Source organism: Clupea harengus, chromosome 19 (genome assembly GCF_900700415.2).
Source record: "Clupea harengus chromosome 19, Ch_v2.0.2, whole genome shotgun sequence".
In the NCBI taxonomy this organism is placed as follows: Eukaryota; Metazoa; Chordata; class Actinopteri; order Clupeiformes; family Clupeidae; genus Clupea; species Clupea harengus.
The window spans coordinates 17,526,479-17,547,483 of NC_045170.1; the positions used below are offsets into that span (position 1 = coordinate 17,526,479).

Here is a 21,005-nt window from a genome sequence, read left to right on the forward strand (position 1 = left end):
AGCTATAGGTCATTTTACTTGTCTGGTTGTGCTTGTTTGAAATGCAGAGAATACCTGTGTGACATGGATCCGTTATAGCCAATATGTTCTTAGTTTATTTATTACATATAAATAAACAAATTTTATGTTCTGTATGTAACAAATGAAAACTTCCTGATTCAGTGTGCTGTATACATGTGTGAATACATAAGAACTTTCTACTTGAACGACTTTGTCACCTAGTTTCCATTTGTGCAAGTCTTGCGCACTAGTCATGCGCACTACTGAAGCGAAATTGACAAGACATGGCGCTTTGGGAAGGAGCTCGCCGTTTGCATCTGACTGCTAATCGTAGCCTTTATCAAGCAACATCAATTTGTATTAATAGACAGTTATCAGAAAATGCATCCTCCAAGGTCAAGGTCGCCTCCAGTCCCGAAACAACTGACCACATACTTTATACATCGGAGCATTTTGCACTGAAGGAATCCCTAAAGAAGGTAGCTAAAGCTAGCACAGAGGGCTAGCTATCCTAGTGTTGTTGACGTTTAAACTGTCTCAAGTGTATTTCAGTAAGTTAACTTAATTAAGCTGTATTCCAAATGATGTATTCCTTGCAAGCACAGTTCGTGCAAATGCGTCTAAAGGGAATTATTTGGTCAGTCAGATGACTGAAATGAACAAAGTAGGTGAGAGGTCATTTTTGAGTAGTTATGTCAGGACACAAGCTTAGATCTATCTAACGTTTGCACATCATTCATGGTTGTTACCTTTAAGTTAGCCAGTGTAAATACAACCTGCATCATGTTTATGTTCCTTATCGACGATTTTATTTTTTTGGTCCAGTCCAATTGAAGCGGAGAAAAAATACATTGCACGACTGTTCTGTGACAGTAATGTTTTATTGTAGTGTCAAATTCAAACCCCATTGCTGAATTTTGTGTCATATTTGACGTAGATCTCATAGAAAGTGTTGCAGCAAAACGTCAGTCAATTAGTTATTCTCTAGAATCTTTGAAGATGGTAGTATGCCATCATAATTGTAACTGTGGCTACAGGAAGTCATACAGACATTTTGTAGTCGGTCAGAAGTTGTATGCAGAAAGGATATGATTCAGCATTGTGCTGAACGTGTCCAGCCTTCCCAGTCGCTGCAGAGATCTTGCTGAAGTTATATATTCATGCAAAAGCAGCACTAAAACATGAAAATCAAATAAAAATATCCCATGGGTACTCAAGGATGACAGAGAAGAACTATAACAATTTAAAGAAATAATCCGAATGAAATGCAATGTTAAGGCATATGAAGATTTGAACTTAATTGAATATTTGATCATAGAATGAATTCATGTATTAGTCAGCCATTTGGGGTCAGATGCCTCATTCATAGTCCGTAAGCTATATTTAGAAAACCTTTCAACACTTTCCCCCTGTGACAACCACATTACCGCAAAATAAGAATAGACGTCCTTCTTAACCTTCACGCCTTTTCCTCTGCCAAATAAACCCAGTCTAGACTCATGTGGTTATAAAGGATCTAGGCTAAGCATTTCAAGCATCTCAAAATAGTTAATTACTGGGAAGGGGCATGAACAGTGGGAAATACGAAGTGTAGGGAAGGTTATTATTCCGCTGCCACCCTCAGAGGATGCTGGGAGATTAAAATAGGCTTGTGTGTGTGTGGGTGGGGGGTGGGCTCCAAACACAGTAGAGGAAAGGGGATGCTGAAGACAATGCAGCTGAGAATGGAACTGAACGTTGGGAGACTTGGAGTCTGTGATTCACCGCTATTATAGCACATACTTTTAAGGCCTAGAGGAAATTGTTCAGAAGCTGGCAGGTGTGGGGCGGAAGGGGATGCTGTAGAAACTCCTGCCCTCCTTTGCACAGTGCCCCCACCACCATTGCCATGGTTGGTTAGTGATATCCAGCTGTTGGTGTCGAGCATCATCATTCCTTGATGTGCTGGACAGAGACTTGTCATCGTGGATTGCAGAGTGCTGTTTCACTGTACGTCATTGTTGCATTTAACACTGACTGTGAGATGCTTTATCAACAGCTTCAATCAGTCAACAGCATCAATCGTGAATGTTACTGGGAAACAGCCCTTTTGGATGTGAGAATGTGTTCAACTTATCCTTGACATTGCTGATTAGTGTTAAGATTTATTGTCAAAGCAGGATATGTGGGCTTCGTAACTACTAAGTGAGTCAGTGGTGCTCTGTGGTGTTACTCTTGTCATTACTCTTGACCTTAAATTGCAGGCCCCATGATAGGAAATTCCTCTGGATGCACTAAAACATAATCACAATACAATAATCTCTTGAAAGACTAGATAACAGATTTAAGGCCTCTAGAGACGAGAAGTATTTCCCTTTTCCAGGCTTGGAAGAAACCTCCCTTCCTTTTCTGTATCCATGGGTTATTTTGCTTTCTTAGTGAAAGGAAAACTACTTCGTATGAAACCCTCTGGCTGTTGACTATGATGGTGTGTTTTCCTCAAGCAGTGGAGGGAAACTCTTGCAGTTCGGACATGAGTGCCACAGTAGTTTCTCCATATTCGGGACTTGCCAAATAATTGTGTGTGACGTACACACTGGTTTTACAGACCGTACATTTGTGTTGGCTTGTCAGTAAAGCCTTGGTTGTTTGGCTTGGAAGAGGAAGTTGAGTTCCCATCTGTCTCTCACTATCTCTCAGGCTTTCAAAACACATGTGGCTTCAGTGGAGAAGTTAAAAGCACATGCTGTGAAATCCTCTTGGTCTGTAAGGACATTAGGCTATGCACTGAGAGGTTTTCAGCTTGTTACAAAGCTAAACAGTATTTTAATTCAGGCTAATTGAATAATGGTGATCAGGAAGCAAAAAACATCTGACTCAGGTTTTCATAAGGGTTGATGGATTGGATGAAATTGAAAAAATTCTGCTTCAGGTATTAATTAAGCTTTAATTAATACTTGAACATGAGTTCAGAACACTCATCCTCTCATTTCGAGTCCCAGAGTGTTCTACTACAGGAAAGAGCTATGCTTTGGTTCATTTAGAGAAAGGTTTTGGGGAGACAGTAAACTTGTTCATTAGCACTCTAAATTGAATGGAAAATATGAGGGCAAAAATAATTCTTCCAAGAACATCCATTTTCTAGAAGGGTGCTGAAGTTATGTTTTGTACTTTGTGTCAGTGTTTTTTTTCCTCCTCTTTTTCACATGGTAAATACATGTACATATACAGCCAGCTTATTTTGCCAATTTCAGACCTGACCTTATAATCCTGTGTTATGAGCCACTAATTAGAATTATTGCTTTCTATGACTTTGCCATGATTCAGGCACAGGGAACAAAAGTTCCTTGGTGATCAGATGGAAGTGACTGATGGCATTCACATTAGTAGCGTGTCTCTCTAGGGTGACATGATTACTGTGGTCAGGAATCCACGGAATTGCGCAAGCAGAGGTTTTAGCAATTCCATAGACTTTCAAACCCCTTTGTTATTAATGTGCTCTGTCTCACGTAGAAACAATAGGATTATGGTTCATAATTCATCGTAACTCAGTTGCGTAATTGTCTCAGCATTCAATCTGGCATGGCAACCTCCGACATAGGGGATGGTAATTGGATGTGCTAACCTTGGTAAAAGAAATGGCTGCTAGCTTTGCCACTAGAAAGTTGTCTAAAGTGTTAGGTATTCAGATTTAGCTCACCCTTGTGACTCTTCTCAAGGATTTCAGTGTATTCAGTGTCAGTGGCTTGGATACATTGTTGTTGCAGGACACATTCTTGACCAGGTCAAGAAACCCACAGTGTTCAAAGTCATGTTGAAACTGATAGGTACATTGATTTTAATTAATTCCTTAAATTATTAAGATTGGCAATGCAAAGCACAGTCCAAAAGTTTCTGTGTTGAATCAATACTGAAACACATGGCAGCTGACAATGGAAACGCACCAAGAGTTCATTCCTCTTAATCCTAATCTGAAAACCTCCTGAAAATAACTGCACAACTTTGGTGCATTTAAAAAAAAAATGCAGAAATGGCTATGTCTCTGCAATCAGCTATGAATGCCTCCTACAACACAAAGGGGACCCTGCAGTATGAAAGTGTAACATGTGTACCCAACCTGACCTGCTCTGTGGTTGTTATGTCTGTATTACCTGTGTTTTGTAGATTGTGGACCAGGAAATCAACCCCCATGTGGACCAGTGGGAGGAAGAGGGACTGTTTCCTGCTCACAAGATTTTCAAGATCCTTGGAAGCGCTGGGTTTCTAGGAGTCACCAAGCCCGTTGGTAGGTAGACCAACTTTAGGTGCATCCCAAACTGTTATTCGCATGCTTCCTCTGTCCTTGGTCCTCCAGCTCGTGCATCGGAAATCGTTCCAAGACCGAATTCATGTAGGAAGTCTAATTTTGTTAACTGCTCTTAGACGAGCGAGGAGAGACACATTAAGCAGACAAGCAGAGGAGTGGTTTATGAACGAAAATAAATTATCAGTCAAACCAAGAAAACATTTTGTTGTGCTTGAATTGTCATCAAATTTACCAACTTTAATGAAACATAGATGATTCTGTTGCCTACAGGATCGTGTATAAAAAAAAACAATACATTCATGAGAATACCACACCTCGTGAGCAGGATTTCTTAATGGAGAATTCTCTGTGCGTTAGTGAATTTCAACAGCTGTAGGATGGATCAATATTGTTTGCAATTTCCACAGACTTTGACACAAAGTAGGCCTAATTCAATTCAGAGTTTGTTTAAAATAATTGAAGCTTTTCCCCTTCTTAACATGCTGTTTATAAAAGGTCAGTTTATATTAATAATGCTGCTGGTGTGCGGCCATGTCTTTCCTTTGCACTATAATAACTTATATTCTACTGTACTCTATTTAAGTTGTAATTCATGTAATAACAAATTTGGTCTAGTTTATGGATTTAAATGGAGACCTCTGCGATTGTGATGTTAGCATTTGGTATAACAGACAAAGAAGATATTGATAATTAAGGATTACATACAATATAGAGCTGTGTCAATGTATGTACAAATACATACAGTAGAATTAGTGTTTTGATTGATCCTAAAATCCTTAAATTCTTATATGCTGTATATAACGATAGGTCCCTTAAGTAGCAAGAGGGGATGGCGTGTGTCATCAGTAATTGACCTCTCCTAAAAGTGATGCGTGAGAGAGCAAGCACATCTCATTTCTCAAGTCTGTCCATCCTCATTGCATCCTTCCTTGTTTCCTTCACGTATATTAGAGGGAGGGGGTTACGATGAAAGAAAGAAAGGAAGGAAGAGAGGGGAATTAGAATCACGCTTTATGTTCATGGAAATTTACTGAACTTACTGAGTGTGCATTATTTTGCCTCTCACAGTTGGTGGAAGTTGAAATACTTCAGCAAATCTGAATATCAGATAAGTTGCGTTAATTAAAGAAGTGCCTCAAATGAATAGCCATGTAGATAAATAAATAAATTATAGAAAATGATCTCAAGAGTAAGGAGCAGAAATCTATTGTGTCAGTGAGTGCATAGGCATTGGGCCTTCTGAAAGAATTGAAAATGATAATAACATAATAACTGGTACATATAATTTATCCTGTGCAAGGCAATCCTAATGTAATATGTCAGGAATTTACATCATCCTCTAGTACATCTAGTCTGCTATTGGTACAAAAGATAAAGAGGGCAGAAGAAGCGTGTGAAAAAAAAATAGCCCTGGATTTCCTTTTATGGCAGTAGCAGATTTAATTTAAAAGTAAGTTTATTTCAAAAAAGAAATGTCATAGCCATTAACAAGAGCCATTGCATTTGGGGTGAATAGTTATGGTCTATTGGACATGTACGGTATCTACTTCTCCCTCTCCTTGTCCTCTCACTCTCTCTTTCACTCACTCACTCACTCACTCACTCACACACACACACACACACACACACACACACACACACACACACACACACACACACACACACACTCCAATATAAAGGCAGTAGGGGATCTTAATTTCAACTCCCTCCTTTGGATTTACTGCTCCTTTGACGAGGAGGAGATGATATTTGGGAAAGGACAGTGGGACAGTTTTTCCAGAAACATCCATGTGAATTTCCACCCTCCCTCCGTAACAAAAAGAGAAAGCAAAAGAGTATGATGGAGGGAGAAGAGATAAACAAATTCACAATTGCGAGCTGCGTTGGGAATGATCGTGTGGCCCCATAGGGGGAAATGGCTTCATAAATCTGTAGGTCAGAGCGGGGGAGGCCGGCATTAGAAACTGCTGACGGCTGGAGAGTTTTGCATTAGCTTGTCTGGATTATAGGGCAGCGAGGGCTGTTCCTGATACCAGATTACCGGACTGGGATATTAAGATAACCTCAATAAAAGAGGGTGCCTGCTGAAGGAGCCTCCGCACAAAATATAAAGTTGATACGAGGCTGCTCATCCTACCTGAGGGGTGACAGGCCTATCCCCCCCACAGTTATTGAGAACTCGCTTTTCATTTTCTATCTGTGTAATTTAGTTTCAGTAAGTGATTCATCAAGGAATATTCAATATTACGTGGGATTATTTCCTTGTAGCTAGAAACTGGCTGTTTTTTTTGGATCGTCGTAGTGTTATTGTAAGACGCTTAGTGTGCCGTATTCCAGGCGTGCTGTGTTGTCTCTATTAATAAATATACGACAGAGGATGTTTGGATTCAGTGTAACTTGAATCAAAAGGCTTTGAGGAAAGCTATTGAAATGAGAACTTACCAGTAATACAAGGTCAGTTTACCTGAGTGATCATGCTGGGATATTCGGAATGACGTTGATTTCAAGAAGTCAAATATGAAAGACCAACATCTTGCACAACAATTGAAGGTGAACCAAAGAAATAACTTATTACCAAATAAGCCGTTTAAATGTTGTAACATTTTTTGTACAAATGCAACACCCCCTTCGCTCCTACACACACACTCAAAAGGCTGCTTGGACTGTGCAGTACACACTTACACAATACCACGCAGAAAGATATAATGCACTAAGAGCGCCAAAGTGTCTGAAAGTTGGGCGGTATGTGCTCTGAGTTTGCTAAAAGTGGAAGTGTATTCCACCCTGCCAGCACTGAGCTCGGGTGTACCACCGCTGACCTCCCCTCCCATGTCCAAGGTCATTATTCAGTCAACAGGGAGTTTTCACAGTAACTCATCCACATCGTGAAGAATTGGCAGTGAAAGTATTTTCCCCAAATCTTGCTTTTTTTTTCCCGCTTGTATCTTGAAATGCCATATCAGGCCGACGGGGATAACATGGTGAATTCAAAGTTCAGTCTGTACTCCTCAATCTGCTCTGATAAGTGTTTAAGTAATGACTCAAGAGCTCAGACATTTTATGTCTTTACAGGCCAATAAAAGGTGGTTAATCCCAATGATGGCAGTTCTTACTACCAGAACCTCTCCTAAAAAAATATCACTATAACTAAATTATTTTTTGTTATGTATCTAAGGAGATGCATTTTGGTCATATGAGGCATATGGTCCTCACCCAACATATGAATGCTGTGAATGACTTTGTTCTGAATTTTTTGTCATACGATCAGACTCGACTCACTCTGTAGATATGGTAACTGACTTAGGTGGCCTGGTTGTGACCTCCTTTCTTTTGCTGGATGTCGGCTCTTAAGTTGAGACAGCTGTGTCGGTCCTCGTCATGGTGTTTCCCCTGTTGGACGTCTCAGTGTTCTTTTTATCATGTCCGCAGCCAACTGTTGCTGTTTTGACAGGCAACATTGACCGTCCCTCATAGATGAAACAAGCACTTTATTTGCTGTCACTTTATGATTTGTTTTTCCAGATCGCACCACACCAGGGTGTCAGTGTGTCGGACCTCGGATCCGCATAATTGGACGGGTGTTTTTACAAACGCCTGTTCAAATATTTACTTGACCCACATGCTTTGTCAGTTGTACGACATTCTCAGTTTCCTGTCTGTCTGGGTCCTGAAAATGGCTGGACAGTATGACTGCAACCAGATAGACTTTCATTGCATTTCACTAGCTGATCGTCTTTTATAAGCATGAAAGCAACATTATGGTGTTTTGGTCTAAAACTAGCGAGCTGTCTACCTAAAAAGCATGCAAAACCTTGCAAATACCAACCACAGCCCATTTGGCACTGATAAAAACGTACCGACATGTTAGCAGACGTCTTTTCGCAATATTGTCGCCGATGTCATGCTGCGACTTTCACAAGACCATGTATCATCAAAATTCATTTAAAGATTATATCAAAAGTAGTTGCACATAAAAGCAGACCTCAAAAAGTGGCAAATTGTTGAATAGTGTTGTTTAAGCTGTTTGATATGAAACTAGCTGTTTCATGCATTCACTTTGAAAAGTACAAATGCAAGCAGTCACGTTGGTGGTACATTAGGTTAAGTGTTAATTGTGATTTCAGCAGTTAAGGTCTTCTGGAATAGCTGTAGGCTAATATCATTTCATGTGCTCTCACCACGCATTCCCAAATAAATGGCCTGAAAAGACTAGTGGTGAGGTCTCCTCAAAATAATTGTGAGCAGAGTAGAGATGCATGCGGTTTTAATGTACTGTGAAAGCTACCGAGCTTTGAATGCAACGTTTTTAAAACCTTTGTCCAGAAATTATCTTTTGTAAGCCATGTGCTCTTGACGTCTATCGCAGCATCAAGGAAATGATTTTGACATTACTTTTGCATGAGAAATGTTCAGTGCACTGCCACTTTTCAAGAGCAATGTGAGACATAATAAAATTCATTAATGACCCCCCTGCTTGTGAAAATTGTTTCTAAGAAGATCCATACGACCTCAAACAGCTGCATTGACTTCATGGTTCTAATGGCTTTGTAAATTATTTGCCTGTTATTTAGTTGAAGCATGTCTGGATTGGCTTGGCGTACATCAGATACCAGGCGTAAATCATTGAGGTGAAAGTGAAGGTCAAGGCAGAGTAGAGAACTTACTCACAATGTAGTCATGGAATCCCAGCTTGTAAAATTACTTTATCCATTTAACATTCCGTGGAACTGCATTAAATTGTCAGTGTACATCACAACAGAAATGGATGATCCGGTAATATGCTGTGGAGAGAGGATGGAGTGGAAAGATTTTAAGAAATGAAAGGTGAACTGAAAGGTTTATGTGTGTCATTGACAGAGTATGGAGGCATGGGACTGGACTTTAGCTACAGTGTTGCCGTCGCAGAGGAGCTGGGCAGCATCAACTGTGGTGGGATCCCCATGGCCATCGGAGTGCAAACGGACATGGCCACACCTGCACTGGCCAGGTGAGGTCTACACACGCAAACAGCATGGGGAGTGTAATATACAGTGTGCGTAGCTCACGTGTTCGTGATCATACAGCACCTACAGCCCACAGCATGTGTAGCGCGTACATACGGCATAGTGAATGGAAATCAAATATACATTTTGTGCATATCTGTGTTTTATAGACACCATATATAGGCTTACAGTGTATAAGCAATACTGAAAGATGTACGGTGGCTCTGAGAGCTCAACACACTGCAACCTTAGAAAACACATGCATAAAACATCATCAATTTGACAACACTTGCGCAATATACTTGTGTTTTGTCTCTTTGCATGTGTTGCAAGTTGCACTGCGTTGAACCCTCAGGGCCACCATGGAATAAGTTAAGAATGTACTGACAGAAACCAAACAAAAGCTGATAGTTGCAAATCTAAGTGAAGATTAGTTTTCATCTTTTCAGTTTTGTTCCACCCAAAGCCCCCCTAGGACGTGTCTAACAGCTATGCAGAGACTGGGTGTTCAACCTCTCATTAAAACCACAATAATGTGCCACAATGCGTTATGCATGTTTAATTATGTTGTGCTGTGGTGTTGCTGTTCCATGAAAGCAATTGGTCCTGCAGCCTTCATCCTCTTTGTCCTTCTTTCCCCTCCTCCTCTCTGGCCCTCCAGATTCGGCTCCGCAGCGCTGAAGACAGAGTTCCTGCTGCCATCCATAATGGGGGACAAAGTGGCGTGCCTGGGGGTTAGCGAAGTTGGGGCCGGCTCCGATGTCGCAAGTAGGTTCCTGCCTAATGATACAAAAGTCATCGTCAAAGGGAACTGTTTTCCTCCTTCGCCACTCTCCCCTGGGGCTGTGTCGCTGCGGCAGAACTTTAACTTGGAATCAGAAAACATGTTGCAGCACAAACTTCAAAGCACAAGTGATTGCAAGATAAAAGAGCTCAAACGGTTTGGTGCAATGGTTTAGAAAATGGTTCTCTCTTAAAGAAGTGTACCATCATTATTTTGTTTTGTGAAGAGGACAGCAAAGGATCACTTGAGTCCTTGAGAGCCAACGGGAACTTCCTTATGTAGAAAAGTGTGCTTTTCATCTCTTAATTGCTAATTTCAGGGTCCTGATTTTCAGTTCATCAACTGTCCTGCAGCATTTTAGTGCTTAGTAGTCTGGTGAGGAAAGAATAGGCGCTTTTCCACTGCAGGAACTCGTGGGCTATTATAGGGGGGGGGGGGGGGGGGGGGGGGGGGGCACCTTTAAGTGGTTACTCCGGAATAGGTGCTTCTGTGTGAACCTAAATGTGACGTGAAAGACGTGGAAGACGACAAGGTTTATTTTTAAAACCAGAGGTTATGGCTAAAGCTAAATATATTATAGTTTACATAGATAGTTTGTTGAGGTTACAGACAGTGAATTGACAAAATGTCATCTGAAATATAGGTTTTAATTAATCATAATGGTATATTCATTTATCAAGTCATTTAAGCTATCATGTTGCAATTTCATTGAGTGTTAAGAACTTTATAACAAAATTCAACCCTAATTTTATCTAGAAAATCTCTGGTTTAATGGTCTAATCTTGGTGCACCCGCTGGAGAAATATATCATTTTGTGCTCAGTTTTTACAGCGTAATGGATGAGCAAAAAATGACTTGTAGGTCTGTTGTTCCTGAACCACAATGGAAACAGAAAGGCGGAAAGGGATGATTAGGGGGCTTAATTCCTGTAAAGTTCCTGCAGTTTGCATGACCTAGAAATGCCCTGAGTTCCTGCAGTGGAAAAGCACCTAATCAAAGGGAAGGGGAGGTGATGCAAGCTGAGGGGGTGAGTGGCTGAACCACATCTCAGTGACTCAGGGAGGTTTTCTGGTTGCTCATAGGCGAACATGATTTAGGCCATCTGCAAAAGCAGACCATTCTACATAAGGAAGAAGGACACAAAGAACTGAAATGTTTCTGTTTTTTATTTCTTTCTACTCTTTCTCTCTTCATTAGGCATCAAAACAAAAGCAGTGCGAAAGGGGGATGAGCTTGTTATTAATGGAGGCAAGATGTGGACCACTAACGGGACTCAGGCCGACTGGATGTGTCTGCTAGCCAACACGAGCGACGCCGCTCCACACAAAAACAAGTCCCTCATCTGTCTGCCAATGAACACACCAGGTGAACTACGAGTCAGTACAAGAAAAAAAAAGACCAATAGTATAAACTATGTCTCTCTCTGTAAAAATGTACACAGATTAAAACGTGGATTCAGTCCAAGTTGACGAAGAAAGTTAGATTTGTAACAAATGCTCTCTCTGCCTTTAAAAAGAGAGGGCTAAAAATGCTTTAAAGGGCTACTCTGACTATATTGAACTTTGCTGGCAATGTTGTTGACATGGGTAAAGCGAAACAATATGCCATTCTCTCTCTAAGCACAAAGAGGAAATAATTAATAAAGACACCGCAATCCCAAATCTCGATTAAACACCCCATATTTATAGTTCACTCTTTTCTTCGACAGTAAGCCCACACCGTTCATTCACCATTAAAAAAAAAAAAAAAAAACATAAAACGTGCTAAACACAGGTTATTCAAACCGATCACCCGACCAACAAACAGACCATACGACACTCCAAACACATACGTAGCTCCCAACCAAAAGTCCAATATTTGCATTAAATGGCCTAGCGCCAAGTGCCATTTTCAGTGAGTACAAAAGACACATTGTCATTTTAATGGGTGACCATTACAAATTCCTTGATGACATACCGTATTAACCGTATCTCTTGCTGAAAATAAGCCATAAAGACTGTGTGTTTACATATTGTATTAATTTGCTTGTTTCAAAGGGGTCCATATTGCCCGTAAGATTGGTAAGATGGGGATGTGGGCCTCGGACACAGCTGAGGTGTTCTTCGATGATGTGCGAGTGCCGTGCCAGAACATCATTGGCCAGGAAGGGATGGGCTTCACTTACCAGATGCTGCAGTTCCAGGAAGAGAGACTGTGGGCGGTGGCCAGTGGTAAGTGTGCGAGGGGCTATATGTAAGCCTCACTAGCTGTCGAATTAACAAACACTGAAACTGCCATTATTTTAGCCTCTGAAATTAAAAACACCATTCCTGACAGTGTGGGCTTATGCTGGCGACTGCAGTCTTGCTTTTTCACTACATTGACTCACTAGCGCCTCTTAAGGTACAAAGTGTTATTATGAGAGAGGACAAGCCGGGGCTAGCTAGTTAGCATGCTAACTTTATTGTATATATGGGCAACACAGAGTATAGGACATTATGTAAAAACGGTTATTTCTTCGCATTCTGTTGCTATTTCTAGTTCATTTTGGAATGTTTTAAACTTAAATTCTTACATATAGCACATTTCAACTCAAACTGGCCCCACTGTGCTCATTTACCTCAGAGCAGGAAAGACATGTCATTTACTCCCCCCCCCCCCCCTCCGTGGACCTGTGCCACTCAAGGTCATCCAAGAGTCATCCATTCTTCCACATCCCCCACTAATAGACGTATTGAGACGAAGGCCATATCACTCACACTCTCACCTACCCTGTGACTCCTGCCTGCCCTGTTGAAATATAACACAATGCTCTGGCGCATTCTTTTATGACCGGCTTGTCCCTTTGCGTAAGTGGCAGCTTAGCACTAACAATGCCAAGGCCGTGTATTTGGAGATGTGGAAGCAGACATAATCAGACATGCATGTGATTGCTTTCCTGTATTGTTTGCGTTCATATCTACCCTCTTAGTAATCAGTCTGGGGATTAAAGCCACTATTGAGTGACACTAAATGCTAATGTAAATTCTGGGTCATGTTTCCCCTTAGTGAGTGACTAATAAATGCTAACTGTGTCGTGTTCCTCCAAACAGTCATGTCTATGATGGATAAGGTGATCCAGGAGACCATCAAGTACACCCGGCAGAGGAAGATCTTCAACCAGCCCGTGCTCTATCACCAGGCCGTGCACTTCCGGCTGGCCGAGCTGGAGACGGAGTTGGAGCTGCTGCGCTCCCTTTTGTACCGCGCCACAGGTGGGCACGGCCTGTCAGGCTTAGCTGAGGTTATCTTAGCTGAGTGTGGATCAGGAGACTGATGCGATCATATCTGGCACCAGGTTACTGACCGGGTAGTTGTTCCCATCCACATTCTGGCCAGATTAACCCAAGGTTGCCCCCAGGAGACTAGCCACTGACTGATTGATTGACTTACTTACATGCTGTTGAGCTTAATTTGGGATTGCGCTAGATCCTCTGGCTTCACCCTCAAATTTGGCAGTGCCATTCATCCCGAGTGGTGGTTGAGAGTTACGGCCGGTTTGCTTTAGAGATGGATATATGTGTGGACGAAGGATGGCGCCTCTTAATGGGCACAATCCTTTATCCACATCTGGGTTTCCACCGGCATCACCCTCAAAACTAGCACGTTGGCCTTCTAAACAAGCGGAATCATGCCGTTAGAGCCACAGATGACGATCATTGAAGCCTCAGGTACACCTGACTGAACAGATACCAGTCAACCAGTTACGAAATGCCACATCTGTTACATGTCTGACTTGGTGAGCAACTTGATCAACCTTTGTGTCCTGTTACATATGAGTATGATATAGCTGCTTGTATTTGGAATGGTTTACCTGTTTAACCTTCTCATTATCCCCCATGTTTTAAACACATAACCTCTGATTAGATTAGAGGGCAGATAGTTTGTTTAGGTGTAGGGATAAGCATATGATGTAGGGAGATCTGGCCATTGCTTGAATTACATTTTACATGTATTCATTTGGCTTAATATTGAGGAACAATAATCAAGCTTGAGTAAGTTAGACCTTTGAAATAAGCGGAAAAAAAAAAAAGAAGCCACAGCTGTCTTTTCTATCATTGGTGGGCAGGTCTAGAACAATACATGTATTCTAAGAAGTGGTAAGGGCTGCTTGGAATCTTCTATGCTGTAAGTTTCCACAGAATCCACTTGGCTAAAGTGTGCTGGTTAGAATTATGACATAAATCAAGTCCTCATCCAAGTGTCATCATCATCCTGTTAATTAAAACCACTACTACTAAGAAGTAATAATTCTAGTTTGACAAAGTGCAAAGAGATCAAGCGCAAGGGATTTTAACGAAATTGAACATTTTGTGCATGACTAACTCTCCTCTGCTTACGGGCACAGGTATGTACATCAAGGGCCAAGACGTGACCAAGCTGGCCTCCATGGCCAAGCTGAAGGGAGGCCGGCTGTGCCGGGAGTTGGGCGACAGCTGCTTGCAGTACTGGGGAGGGATGGGCTTTACCAGTGACGTGCTTGTCAGCAGGTTCTACAGGTAAGCCAGTCCTAGCATGCTCCACTCAACTGGTACCCTGCCAGTTTCCCATACAGACAGACATATGCATGCCAGTTTCGTGCACACACACACACACGTCTGCTGTCGTCACTGATCAGAAGTGACACTTAGTGATGTGGTCGATTGAGTAAGCATTTGATTATGAAATTAATCAGAGGTTCACACGGACATATTAGTAGTGATATATTAGTAACCTACATAGTCGCAGAATTTTATTTTTGAGATTTAGAGTTTTTTTGGCATATTGCTCCATCTTAAGCGCCAAAGCACCCAGAGAAGTAGTGCCTCCTGTAGTGGATTTAATTAACAGGATGGTGATGAGACTTGGATGAGGACTTGATTTATGTCATAATTTTAACCAGCACACTGTAGCCAAGTGGATTCTATGGAACCGTACAGCATAGAAGATTCCAAGCAGCCCTTACTACTTTGAATACATGTATTGTTCTGGACCTGCCCACCAATGATAGAAAAGACAGCTGTGGCTTTTAAAGAAAAACAAGTAGTGGGTGGGAATAAATGGAGTGCAAAAACATACACACAATAAATTCCCAATTCCAGGCTTGAATCTTTCATTTCATAAGTTGACATTTCATCAGAAGTGGTTCATGCTTGTCATTTCTTATAAAAAAAGAACAGTACTTTATTTTGGCTTTTACATTTTATTTCATTATTTTTCTTCCGAGAGCGTGGTGCTTTATTGTCTGTGACATTTGTTGGCATGGTGTAAAAGAACATGATAGATTTTTCCTGTTGAATATGAAATGGTAGTAAAAAGCCTATATTTTACAGTTTCTCTGAACCACATTTAGACATCTTACACTCTTTTCAGTCTATAAAAATAACTGCAGTTTTACTGTAAGGTTTGAAGTTTTTCTTTTTTTCACTGTAAACTCATTGGAAAAAGTCTCTCACAACAAAAATATTCTCACTAAACCAGGGACTCCAGATTATTGTCTATCGGAGGTGGGGCGGACGAAGTCATGCTGGCCATCATATGCAAGTACATGGACACCCTGCCCAGGAAGTGAAATAACAGTATTCACTGCTCATTTTCATAATCAATTACATAAGTGCACTTATTTAACAATGTTTAAAAGATGACCATGTTTCAGTAAGAATGGTTAATTCAGTGCCTGAACGTTTTTATCTGTATATAATTAGAATGGTCTTTGCTCATGTTAATCTTAGTGTAGATATAGTGTGAATATTTGTACAGCCTTAGGAAATGTTATCATGAAATGCTTCTGTATTTGTTGTGTTTATAACAGAGGTAAATTAATTAAAAACAAGAGACTTCATATATACACATACAATGTTTAATGAACTCATTTTTCCTCTTATGTACAACTTGAAATTTACAGAGAAATTCAACAGAGCACATGCACTGTGTTTACAACTCATTTTATGCAGTTAAGATGCTTTTAAGCAGAAGAGGTGGTATGGCGAAAAGAAAAGAAGAGTTCAGTCCCTTCAGCTGATGCAGGGCATGAAGCCGAGGTATTAAATAAACCTAAATTAAACCTAAAGTATTTGTCAGAGCCCAACACTTAAATGTCCAAGAGAAACTGTAAAATCAGGTGACCGTACAGAGTGGAGTATCCCTTTGCACAACACCCTCCTGATCATGTATTGAAAGCACACTATCAAAATAGTATTGCATTTCTCGATTTTTAGCAGTATGCTAATTCATTTAATTTAATTTCATTTCATTTCATTTCATTTAATTGACTTCTATCGATCTCCTTGGGGTACGTCTGTGTAGTTGCACTATAATCGTCATTTCACAACGCTGATCTTAGGGACAATTTGCTTTGGTTCCACAATACAAAGTAAAGAAAGTAAAGAATTAACTTGTCACAATATGTAAATCTCTGTAGCTGTGGTGAGCCTTTTTCACAATCTCCCTAACTTACATATCAATTTAAGAAAAAGATGAGCATTTTCCTATTGACATAAAATCATCAACGGTTATCAAAAGACTGACCAGTCTGAGGTTCTACGGCGCTCATTAACCAGTCACCCTATACTGAGCATATGTGTAGCTCAACCTCTAAAACAATTCCATCCAGGACATGTAATCTACAATGTGGAAAACTAGACAGGGCAGTGTTAAGTTACACCTATTCATATTGGCAGGGTAAGACGCTTTGCATCCTTATATTGCACAGTTTCGCATAAATTATTCATTATGATAAACACTCATGGCGATTTGTTATTGGCGCTATCAGTCCCTCTGTTTTTTAGTTGTTGTTTTTTGTGTCCTTGAACTGATCCAGAGCAACATGGCACGTACAGAGAGCAAAATGAGCAGAGAGAGAAGAGATGTGGGGTCTCCGTCGATCATCTTAATTTAATGACCCAATACAAAATGGTAAAGACGAAAAGGGCAAAGAGCATCATGTAGCAGAAGACTTTGGTTTGACTTCCTCTGGACAACAGCTTCAATCTGCCCATGGTGGCCCCCAGTATACCTCCTGTTGAGTCAAAATCGGAGTCCTGGAGGAGAAGAATGTTTAAGGATTTGTCAGGTGATGTTCAATATGAAGGCCTGAACAAAATGAGTTTTAGAATTTTAACAGGTTTGTTTGTTCTTTCTACTACTAGGCTGTGGGAAGGAAACTTACCATATCTTCCAACATCTTATTTTGATGCTTTACCTCTGTCCCAATGTCAATAGACAACTGAAGAGAAGGGAGAGGGAAAGAGAGAGTAATACATCACTCACACGGTATCTTCATAAGTTAGCGGAGTTATGAGTGTGAGGGACCCAATCCTAATATACCAAGTTTTCTGCAGGGGGTACTTACATGTTTCAAAGCACTGACTTTTGCCCTCAGACCTTCTTGTAAATGTTCATTCTCCTCCTCATATACACTGTATCCACTAGCAACATAGTTGCCTTGAGAACCTCCTTCACCTGTTGACAATAAGGAAGAGACATGTAGCATTGCTGAGAGGCTTGACGGCTACAATTATATTACTGAGATGCCAACCTATATAATCATGTTTCTTGTTGTGATTCTAGGGCTCGGTGTAGAGGACAGTATTGCTATATTTAGAAGAATGCAGCACATTTGATGTAACACTGCTTTCCATAGTTTCAGTAGATGTGAGGATAACGTGATTGTATAACAACATTATCAAGGCCTTACAGGTTCTCAACATTAGCCATGTCCCTAAAATGAACTCACACTGCTGTATGTTTAGCCTATACTTGATATGTGTTTTGTAACAAACACATTTAGTTTGGGATGCAAATAACAGATACCTTGCACTGCTTAACGCTGGCTAACTATTTCGTTTGAGAAACCAGTTTACAAACTGTTGTAGATAGCTAACATAAACTGGCTAAACAGTCTAACAGTAGCTAAAGTATATGTTAAGTATATGGTTTGCCAGCGCATGCTGATGGGTATAGCTTGTTGCTAATGTAACGGTAGATCGTTATAACATTTTTGCAATCAGGGTAACACGTTTAAAAATCAAGCAAGAATAGTTTGTTCCTGATAATTAATGTTAACTTTGCACGATAGCAAGTAAACCGGCCACCTAGCCAGTCTGCTAACGTTAGCTAAGCTAGCTGAACCTGTCCTACCTGATGAAATGAAAGCAAAACCTTCTTACCCAAGCCTTGCCGCCTCATCCTTGATCCCTTAAGGAAATTTCAATTTCACGTACTTTGATTTATCACTTAATGTTGTTGATTATTGATCAATCCTTGGATTCGAGTACCTAACGTTTTCAATTTTGCTCTTCAGACCCAACGCCACGACACCATACGGAAGCCGATTAGGAATATGCTGTCACGGTGCCGCAATGATAACTGGGTACGTGAGTTTATGAAGTAATGATGTACCCAGAGAAAATCTACTTTCCCGTCTCACACGTTCAGTGATGAACTCATGGTATGGCAAAGCACAGTAGCTATATATCACAGTAACATTTGTAGCTTTTCTAATCCTGTAGGCTAGGCAGACACATGAATATGTTTTGTAAGCTACTTTGGACGAAAGCATCTGCCAAAGTCCATAATCATAACCACTGCATTGATTTATTATTAGGCGATTTATGTTGAAAGAAAAGTAGACTACACTGTAGTCAATCATGATCCTTTTCTATGACAGAATTATCTTTTCATGTGACATTGTATATTAAATGTTTGTTGGTCAAGTATTACTTTTTATATATAACACGTAATGTCTGTGGAAATCCAACACCTAAAATAATTATTCTTTGATGAGAAGAAGTGGGGTGGGTTGGGGCACATTAATCCTCCTCTAGTCGGAAGCCCAGATGCTTGGAACATTTATTTTCCTCCTTTAAATATCGAAGATTTATGAATTGAATTGTCTTGTGAAACAAATGTGTGAACTTGCTTATACATCTGGATGAAAAGGACATGAAGGCTATGAAGCAATAAAACACATTAACAAACAGGGCATTCCTCTGTTGGCTTCAAGACAGTAAATGTTGACATTTCCTTATGGTAGCAGTGCCACGTTTCGAAGCAGCGGGAATATTATATGACCGTAGACTGTAAAGACTAACACTGTAATGCCCGACTTTTTTTTAAATGTCTTTTCCTGAACATAATTATTATGCAAATGCTCACTCCATTCTCATCCTATATCCTATGCCTATACTTTTCTCCTGCGGAGAATACCATTAACTTGCATGTCATTTGTGGTTGGCGCCTTCACAGATTGGCTTTTTGTGTAATTGCAAGACCATTTGTATGTCCAGTATCTCACTCAGTAGTTAATTTCACTGGATCAAAAGCTTTGTGTGGTGTAAAAATGCCTTGGCTACCCCTGGGAGGCAGAACAATAAGATGATTTCTAGTCATGCTTTGCGAGAGTGCTTTGTGTGGGCTTTCTGGACTGACACTGGAGAGTGTTCAGCTTCAGCATCAAAAACATCCTAGCTAAAGATTCCATTTACATATGTTCACCATATGCACAAACTGTACTGTCATAGCCATTTGCTACTTCAGATGTCCGAGTGTACATCGCTATTGTTACGGGCAATGTTTTGCGTTCTGTGTTTTACTTCCTTCCCTTTCTGTAGTTCCGCCCAGGTTGTGCTACCTGATTGCCGGATGAGATCAAACAAGGCTGACTGCTGGCAGTTTTTTATTGAACAAACGACTCACTGCAACACACACGTGTTATATATGGAGGCGACACAGGACACACACACACACACACACACACGTAGGCCTGAGGTCGCTGTGAATTCGTCTTCAGCTTTTTTCCCATCCCAGGACGTCCTTCCTCCAGGACCCCCCAGGAGCAGTGGGCAGCTTCTCAGCGCCCGGGGACCAAGTGAACCGTCCTTCTCAGTCAGGGACGGACAGGAGTGTTCTGTTCTTTTTTGCATGTTTTTCTGTTGGGGTTCTTAGTGGAGGAAACCCCTTGTGATGCACCTGGCTAGGTGATACCGTTTCAGTTAAAGTAGCAGTTAAAAACTTTAGGTCCTGCTGCAGAAGAAGAGGCTTGTAGAGTGCGGCCTTTCACTTTTAAAAAGGTGTTTCCAGTAGTTAATTTGGGTCAGTGGTGGAGTGTTGTTCGCCCCATAGGGCCGCCAAAGGTTGGGGCATAACAGGTGCTTAACTCATGGTCAGACTCACTGGTCTTCCCTGCTGAAAGTGTATGTGTTGTGTTTATGGTCTTAAGATTAAAGACAAAGACGGGTATCAAGTGGCCATGGAAAATAACCCTTTGTTTTGTTGTGTGCCCTTTGGCAGTTAGTCTACTACAACAACAAGGAGACAGCAAAGTCACAAAACAGAAGGGCTGAGGAGTTTTGTCATAAAACACATTCACAAATAATTCTGTAAATATGCCATTTAGTTACAGTTGATCATAAGTCTTCTGTAATAAAAAATGAACTGCCGTAATCCCAAGTTGGTTTTAAAAGTTTATAGCTGGACAGTTGTGTGGTTTGGGCAGCTTTGAGGTGAAGGCTGAGTTGCAGCCTGAATTGTACTTAAGGGGCTCCTATATATTGTGTCCAGACAATAAAAGGCCTGGGCTTGCCAATTAAATATGTGTGTACCCACTGGCATATTGTTAGACATTTATGTCATCACAGAGGTTGAAGTCAAAGACCAGACATTCTGCCAGAGAATTCTTACAGTGGTGCTCGTTTAAACAAACAGACATTGCGATGGTGTGGGAGGCAACATGTATTAATGAGAAACAGACACGCAGGCAGACAAACCAGACTCACCTCGGCATCATGATTTTAATTAAGACCTTGTGGCATACCACCCCACCGATTAGCAGCGGCGGAGGATAGGAGCATGATTCAGACATGCATGATCAACTAAACTGTCTTCATAGTTTAGCTGTCGGCTGTTGCTGTTTTTGTTAACACAAAGCTCACAGTAACATCACATGTTTCTCATAAGA

The 21,005-nt window shown here is 40.9% G+C and overlaps 2 protein-coding genes across 2 annotated transcripts; one reads left to right on the forward strand and one right to left on the reverse strand.

Annotated features, from left to right (window-relative positions):
• Positions 1–15,878, forward strand: zgc:85777 (uncharacterized protein LOC405871 homolog). Its single transcript, XM_012829572.3, has 9 exons — positions 1–479; positions 4,144–4,264; positions 9,143–9,272; positions 9,929–10,035; positions 11,249–11,416; positions 12,088–12,261; positions 13,123–13,284; positions 14,418–14,568; positions 15,530–15,878. The coding sequence occupies exons 1-9, from the start codon at positions 285–287 to the stop codon at positions 15,618–15,620; spliced, it is 1,299 nt and encodes a 432-aa protein (XP_012685026.1). The 5' UTR covers positions 1–284; the 3' UTR covers positions 15,621–15,878.
• Positions 15,879–15,892: 14 nt separating this feature from the next.
• On the reverse strand, positions 15,893–18,411 carry bet1 (Bet1 golgi vesicular membrane trafficking protein). Its single transcript, XM_012829574.3, has 4 exons — positions 18,217–18,411; positions 17,400–17,509; positions 17,217–17,273; positions 15,893–17,088 (listed from the first exon to the last, which is right to left on the reverse strand). The coding sequence occupies exons 1-4, from the start codon at positions 18,233–18,235 to the stop codon at positions 16,933–16,935; spliced, it is 342 nt and encodes a 113-aa protein (XP_012685028.1). The 5' UTR covers positions 18,236–18,411; the 3' UTR covers positions 15,893–16,932.
• Between the last annotated feature and the right edge of the window lie 2,594 nt (positions 18,412–21,005).

Excerpts from the sequence above, each read along its gene's own strand:
- zgc:85777 (XM_012829572.3), top strand. The coding sequence starts at position 285 with ATGGCGCTTTGGGAAGGAGCTCGCCGTTTGCATCTGACTGCTAATCGT. Across the intron at positions 9,273-9,928 it reads GCCACACCTGCACTGGCCAG|ATTCGGCTCCGCAGCGCTGA; the intron begins GTGAGGTCTACA and ends CTGGCCCTCCAG. Across the intron at positions 12,262-13,122 it reads ACTGTGGGCGGTGGCCAGTG|TCATGTCTATGATGGATAAG; the intron begins GTAAGTGTGCGA and ends TCCTCCAAACAG.
- bet1 (XM_012829574.3), bottom strand. Across the intron at positions 17,274-17,399 it reads AAGTCAGTGCTTTGAAACAT|TTGTCTATTGACATTGGGAC; the intron begins GTAAGTACCCCC and ends CCTTCTCTTCAG. Across the intron at positions 17,089-17,216 it reads ATAAGATGTTGGAAGATATG|GACTCCGATTTTGACTCAAC; the intron begins GTAAGTTTCCTT and ends CTTCTCCTCCAG.